This window comes from Octopus bimaculoides, chromosome 18, assembly GCF_001194135.2.
Source record: "Octopus bimaculoides isolate UCB-OBI-ISO-001 chromosome 18, ASM119413v2, whole genome shotgun sequence".
Classification (NCBI taxonomy): domain Eukaryota; kingdom Metazoa; phylum Mollusca; class Cephalopoda; order Octopoda; family Octopodidae; genus Octopus; species Octopus bimaculoides.
Window position 1 is genome coordinate 17,926,707 of NC_068998.1, and position 7,566 is coordinate 17,934,272.

At 33.1% G+C, this 7,566-nt stretch overlaps 1 protein-coding gene across 12 annotated transcripts in view; it reads left to right on the forward strand.

The window, feature by feature from the left end:
- The window catches only part of LOC106882892 (phosphatidylinositol 4-phosphate 5-kinase type-1 alpha), a 234,919-nt gene that overhangs the window by 134,740 nt on the left and 92,613 nt on the right, over nucleotides 1-7,566 (forward strand). For all 12 annotated transcript variants that reach the window (XM_052974610.1, XM_052974612.1, XM_052974613.1 and 9 more), the window contains 2 exons: nucleotides 2,034-2,166; nucleotides 4,175-4,262. In XM_052974610.1, the coding sequence (XP_052830570.1) occupies nucleotides 2,034-2,166; nucleotides 4,175-4,262 (221 nt within the window). The remainder of the gene's footprint in view (nucleotides 1-2,033; nucleotides 2,167-4,174; nucleotides 4,263-7,566) is intronic.

The following is a 7,566-nucleotide window of genomic DNA, read 5'->3' on the forward strand; positions in this document are numbered from 1 at the left end:
TACCAAGCATTCGTCTTCGCCACCAGCATCTCCAACCATAGTCAACACGACTTATTATGTACACCAATCCAAACCACCGCGGCACATCTCTCTCTTCGATTCTGTTAGGTGTTTCATATTCACCACGATTAATAATAGACAAGAGAATTCAGCCAGCGACGAACGTCTGTCCTCAAGAGCCCAGCCCGGCATGGAAGCCAACATCACAACTAGTGATCGTCCTGCCACACACAGCCTCAACTTCTTTCACATACAGACTCTTCCAATTGTGTACTCAAGAACTGGTATAAATGCTCACGTGTTACTGACTCTTTCTATCTGCTGTAATATCTCACATACACATACATGTATCACTCACATACACTCTTTTCTTTGTATGACGGCCTGACTTTTATTGTGTTTTTATATGTCGCATTCACACTCACACACAGACATACATCTTTAACACCATAATAAATATCTCTGTTCTTCATTTCATACGGTTGCCTTCTATCGTCTCTTCATTACTGGTATTTACGAATTCACATGTTATCGTAGTATAACATATTTTGTATATCATCATTGATATATTATTTTGTGTTAGACCGTGTGACGCGTATAAATAAAAGGAGTCCTGTTTTTCCATTCGTCACCATTTCTCCTTTTTTTGAGTTCGCACGGTCGTTCTTACAAACTGGTGACCCCGACATGATTTCAAACACGCAGCCCAACGTGAAAAGTTCACATAACTTTCCAAAAATGGTGACTAAATGCCAGTAATAGACCAACCGTTCTATCAGTCTTTTTCACTACATATATATATATATATATGGTAGCCTTCTTTCAGTTTCTACTCACAAGGCTTTAGTTGGCCGAATGCTAGAGTAGACAGTTGCCCCATGTGCCATACAGTGGGATAGAACCTGGAACTATGTAGTTGGGAAGTGAACTTCTTACTACACAGCCATGCCTGCAACTATTTCTAGAAATTATATTAATATCTAATCATTCTTCTTGATTGAAGAGATTAATATCATTTAGTGATTGTAATTAGTACATGGTCAACATAATATTAATATAATTAGTACATTATTAATATGGGTGCAGATGTAGCTGTGTGATTGGGCAAGTGTCTTCTTTTATATCATCAGACCGACCAAAAACTTCAGTGGACTTGGTTGACAAATTGAAAGAAGTCTGTCGCGTATATATGTGTGTATCTTTGTGCCTCCTTGTCTTGAAATCATATGAGATAAGGGAACTTCAAGTAGTGTCATTCGTTTCCAATATTCTGTATAAATATGTTTGACCATGGAAAAATATTACCTAGCTTGGAAACAGGTGAGGGTTGGTGACAGGAAGGACATCCTGTCATAAACCATTTGCCTTAGTAAACTCTGTCTGACCCATGCAAACATGAAAAAGTGGATGTTAAAACGATGATAATGATGATCTTGTTGCTTTTCTTCTTGGTTTGAGAGATTAACATTGTTTAGTGATTGTATTTATTTAGTACATTATTGTTATCATTTTTCTTCACTTAAACTTTGGTATAATAATTTTAACTCGTATAGTCTGGCATGAAGAGGATTATTGAACTTTGTTTTTATTTAGAAACATTGGACATCTTTGAAATTCAGGGAAATAGGCGTTAAATGGAATAGTGGTAGACTTTCATGCATGACTAATATGAAGTTACTTAAATTGGAGATTTTACTTTTTCTTTTTTGATCTCATTCATTGTACATCAGCACATGTTAAAATAAGAATGTTTAATTTGAAGTATATTTGTATGTGTGGAGATATATATCATCATCATCATCGTTTAACGTCCGCTTTCCATGCTAGCATGGGTTGGACGATTTGACTGAGGACTGGTGAAACCGGATGGCAACACCAGGCTCCAGTCTAATTTGGCAGAGTTTCTACAGCTGGATGCCCTTCCTAACGCCAACCACTCAGAGAGTGTAATATATTTTTTTTTAAGGAGTTCTTTTTATCAAATGTATTATTATTGCACAGATCTTGAAATATTGTATCGTATTGCATTGCAGACTTGGAGGCATTCCTGCACGAAATAGTAAAGGAGAAAGATTATTATTATATCTTGGCTTAATCGATATTTTGCAAAGTTATCGCTTGAAGAAAAAATTGGAACATACAATGAAAGCAATAATTATTGAAGGGGTGAGTGAGATTTGTCACCTTGCAGTATACTAATATATCATTTTGAGTTGACAGCTCGTTTTGCTTATTACTGTATTCATTGTATTTATTATTATGAAAGATGCTTGTAAGGGGCATATGTTATCTGTATTGTCTCCTCACTCAGCTTTTTTCCTACTCACCATTGCATCCAAGCCTCCGGCCCATTGATGTATTCTCCACTCACTTTACCTTTTCTACCTATATCACAGTAGCCTTTGCTCCTTGGAACTGGCTGGTCTCATACCAACTAATTCATTCATCTCTCCTCCTCTCATCACCTATATTGTCTGCTTTCCTAGGCCTGGCATGAACCACTGTATCCAATCCTTTCTCATCAGAAAGTAATTTCTCTGGTATTCTTTTCTTGCTCATGTTTACTATTTTCTGCAGTCATCGAACTGTAGTAATTCATTTTGTTTAATGACTTTTTGCCATCTTCCTGGCAAGTTAATGATTCTGCGCTCATAGCACTTCTGGTCCTTATCAGTCAAAAGCTGAAGCAAGTGCTATTTCAGGTCATCATCATTATTGAAAGTTTTACCATTCAAAGAATTTTGCAAACTTCGAAATAAATGGTAATCTGATGGTGCAAGGTCAGGGCTATATGGTGGATGTGACATCACTTCCCAACCAAGCTCCAATGATTTTTCGTGAGTTAGCAAAGATGTGTGTGGTCTAGCGTTGTCATGGTGGAACATGATTCTTTCATGATTTGCCAATTCTGGCCATTTTTCTTTGATTGCTTCCTCCACTTTCAGCTCAAAATACACAACACATTTGTAATCCAACAAAATTGACAGCATGATCTTTTTTTGATGCAATTCAGCTTTTGATGAGGTTTGTGCTGGTTCATTATGCTTGGACCATGATCGTTTTTGATTGATGTTATCATAGACAATCCATTTTTCATCACCAGTGATGATTCGTTTCAAAAACAAAAGGTAGATTTCATTGTGTTTGAAATACATATCATAAATATTGATTTGTTGTGTTAAGTGAATCTCTTTCAATTTATGTGGAACCCAAATATCGAGCTTCTTAAGTTCAAGACATTTTAAGTGATTTTCAGTTGTTGTGTGTGATACATTTAACCTCTCTGCAATCTCTCCCACAGTTATATGATAATCAGATTCAATTATGGCTTTGATTTGGTCATCATCAACTTCAGTAGGTCGACCAGAATGTTGGTCATCTTCGAATGAAAAATCTCCAGAACAGAATTTTAAAAATCATTTCGGACATGTGCGTTCTGTTAAGCAATCTTTGTGATGCTCAACAGCTTTCTTGCCTTTATGGAAATAAAAAAGCAAAATATGGTCAAAATGTTCATTTTTGCACTCCATGTTAAAATTGACACTGAACTAACAGCTGTAAACAAAATTACTTGCAATTTGCTTCTAAAGTAAGCTAAAAATAACGCCTGTGAAATGTCAAAAGGAAAAAAATCATAATATTGACAAAAGTCATTCAAAAAAATCATAACTCTATTTATGAAAAACAAAATTACTTTCTTGCCTGGAATTTCCTCTCTATCATATTCCCCAATAAATTCAGCTATGAGAACTAGATCATCAGCATATACAAGCTTCCATGGATAGCCAATCTCAAACTCCTCTATGATGACTTGTAGGGCTATGATAAATAGGAGAAGACTGAGGTCTGAGCTTTAATGGACTCCAACCCTCATGTTAAATTCATCACTGAAGTTGTTGTTGACTTTCACTTTATACACTACATCTTTGTATGTGGCTTGTACAGCTCTCACAAGCCATTCGTCAATGCCTTGTTTCCTTAGTAACCACCAGGTTATTGTATGTGTACTCTGTCAAATGCCTTCTCCAAGTCAATGGATGCCAGGAATGTGTTTAGTAATTTCAATCTCTATTTATTTAGCATATCCACTAGTATAAACTATTTCTATAATAGATTCCAGTTACTTTTTCTGGACTAAACCTTTTCACTAATTTATTTATTGTTTTCTTTTTAGGACACAATATCCGTGCATCGACCTGGATTTTATTCTGAACGATTTCAAAATTTCTTTGCTAATACTGCTTTTAAGAAAACCCAAACTCGTAAGTACCGCTTGGATCAGTAAATGTTTGTTTTTCGCTGGTGTGCCTCGACCTTATGTTGGAACTGTTGTTTATCTTCTGACAACCCAATTCTGCTTTGGTTGCTGTTGTTTTGCACAGTTCAGCAGCTTCACTGCCCTCCACCAATGCAGCACTTCCAATCATACCTCACTACAACTGACCAATTTACTTAACAAAAAAAAAAAAAAAAAAAAAAGAGAAAGGAAAGAAAAAAGCAAAAAAAAAAACAAAACAAAAAACAAAACAGGAAACAAGTGGAACAGAAATTTTTATTTTTATAATCATTGACTTTTATACTGTAAATAACAATGTCACACCTTTGTGACCTTTGCTATTGTCATCCATTTACCATTTTTGCAGATCAGAATCTGAAGGTTTTCATAATGATCTCGAACGATCTACAATTTTTCTACTGAGTAGAGGAAAGATAAAAACAAAACAAAACTCTAAATAGAAAGCTTCATGTGGCTGCATTTTTTTCTTATTTTCTCCCTAATCACAGTGAGTTATACAAACTATAAAAAGCAATTTGAATCTCATTCCATATTTTTTTAGAACTTACACACACACACACACACATATATATATATATATATGATTCTTTTACCTCACAATAATCTAGGTTTTTAACATTTTTAGAATTTTAATTTTTTTAAAAATCATCTCTATCAACTTGAAAATCTGATAGAATTTTGTGAACTCTTAAGCATTTACTAATTTTCAAGGCAATTTGTTCTTGCTCTACAAAACAGAACGAAATGCATTAGTATAATGGTAACACATCTGCAGCTTTTTATTTATGTTTCTACATACATATATGCATATATATATATATATATATATATATATATATATATATATATATATATATATATGAAATGTCTGTTTTAATATTTTAATTGATTAACATTAGCTATGTTGATATAATTAAGATATTAAGATGTTTTATGTTTAGAGAAGGCCAGATCAGTTCTGTTATGTACACTTTCTAGCATTATCATCAAGTGAAGCTAATCTGTTATAATCTCATTATTCTACTTATTAATTCACATGAGTCTCAGCTTCACTTTGCACTCATTTTATGTACCATCAATGACTTATTCAGACATTTAACATTAATTTATGATCCCTTTCTCCCCACACTTACACTTGTATATCTATAAAACATGAAACACAAAACAAAATGAAAAAAATCTGTCTGCAACCAAGTTTAGTGGTGAACACTGAACTCCTAGGTTATTTTAGACTATTTAATCAATTTATGTTCAATGATGTAATCAAAATGTACTGCTTTGAATATCACTGTTCTGTTGTAAAATGCCTGTTTAAAGACTAGCATAGACTTCCATAACAGCTCTTAGTTAAGTCTAAGGAACTACTCTATATCTTATCTTAAATCCACCACTACTCTTAATTTATTAGAAAAAAAATTAATGACCTACTAATAACAGGAAATTGCTTAGTACAGGATTATCAAAGTAATGACATTATGAATAAAAGTAAATTTTGTTCAGTGAAATATCAAAAATAAAATAAAATAGATCATTCCTCTCCCACTTTTTATAAATTTCCTCTGATCATTAAATAAAACTAATTCATCTCTAAAAATAGATTAAGAAATCAAGTAATAATAAATTTGAGGACTTGGCCAATAAAACTATTTTGCTATGAGATTTCTCTTATTTTTTTTTTTTTTTGTGTATTTTATATTTGGTTTTTATTGCTGGCTAAAGTGCTTTACTCATGGCTTATTAGATGAAACCTTGTTACCGAGATTGTATTATTGTCTTTAAGCTAGGCAGCTTTCTGTTATTGCTTTTCCTTAGGCACCACTGCTGTTTCGTGATAGCAGTTCCTGCTTGGAAAGATCTCCAGCATTTAAGAAAAAAATTTAAAACTATATTTAGATTTTTAAAAAAAAATTTTCTGGCCTGATAATATTTTAGAATATTGTAAATGTAAAGGAAAATGCTTAATTTATTGTTAAATCATTTAAAATTGTTCACCATTTTGTTTTATTGCTCCCTTTCATCCTTTGATTCAAGGGAGTAACTCCATGAGTTTGAAAATTTATCTGATTTCTTCAAGAAAGTCAGTAAATTTGATCAGAAAAACTCGAGTGTGATGTTATGCCAAGACCCTAAAGCAGGAGGGTTTCATTCTGTTTGAACGTTTCAAATATTTGAAGCTCATTCATCTATCTCCCAGATTATTCAATTGATGATTTAATTAATGGCTAAAATGAAATTTTATAAATTACAATATTATATTTATATTAAAGGTTGGTAGAGATGGCTGAGACAACAGAGTGCCAGAATAATTAGTAACATTTCAACTAATTAGTTTCTTTTCCCATTGTTCCAAGTTCATTATCTGCCAAAGTCAATTCTAATTTCCTTGGAATTGATAAAATAAAACATCAGTAATATATTGGAGTTGATTTAGTTGACGATAATAAGCTGTCTCATAACCTATTGAGCTGATGGGACATAACCTAAAATTTTGTCTTCATGTAAGCTATTTAAAGATTGTGAACTTGGGAAAGCATATGTTTCTCTGAGATTGTCCCATAACAGGAATTGTATATGTTACAAGCTAACAAACATTTGTTTGGCACTTGGTACTCCTACTTATTATAGCAATAAGTTATACGCATGCGCATACCCACATGCACACACACACACACACACACACAGTAATTATGTACAAAGAGACTGGTGTCACAAGGGCTTACGGCTTAGGTAAAAACACCACACATTAATAGTGCAGTGATGTTGATGGTATACAATCCATTAACCTTTAGCTCAGCAGTTTGATATCCACACGACTTAGCCACCCGTAACACTCTGTCAGCTTCAACCCACAATCTCCCTTTATGAAAAATGATGGTCTTGTTTTTTAATGAAAAGGACTCAACATTCATAAATGAAATTTAGACATAAGACTGTATCAGTCTCTCCTTAAGGTGTCTCTCTTGTTTATATTTCACTTGTTAGAGAAGCTTCATTTGGATGCATTCCACTTTTATGTGTCTAATCTGTAGATCTCACACACTGATGTAAATGTATTGTTATTTCTGTTGATAAATGTCATGTCTATGTGCATAAATAGACACTTAAAGATATTTATTTTTCATTTATTACTTTTGCTTCCCCTCCCTTTCTAGATCACTGCTGTTTGGAACTTTATATGATGTGAAAGTATTGTTCCTTTGTAATTACATACATACATACATACATATATATATATATATATATATATATATATATATATAGAGTTAGAT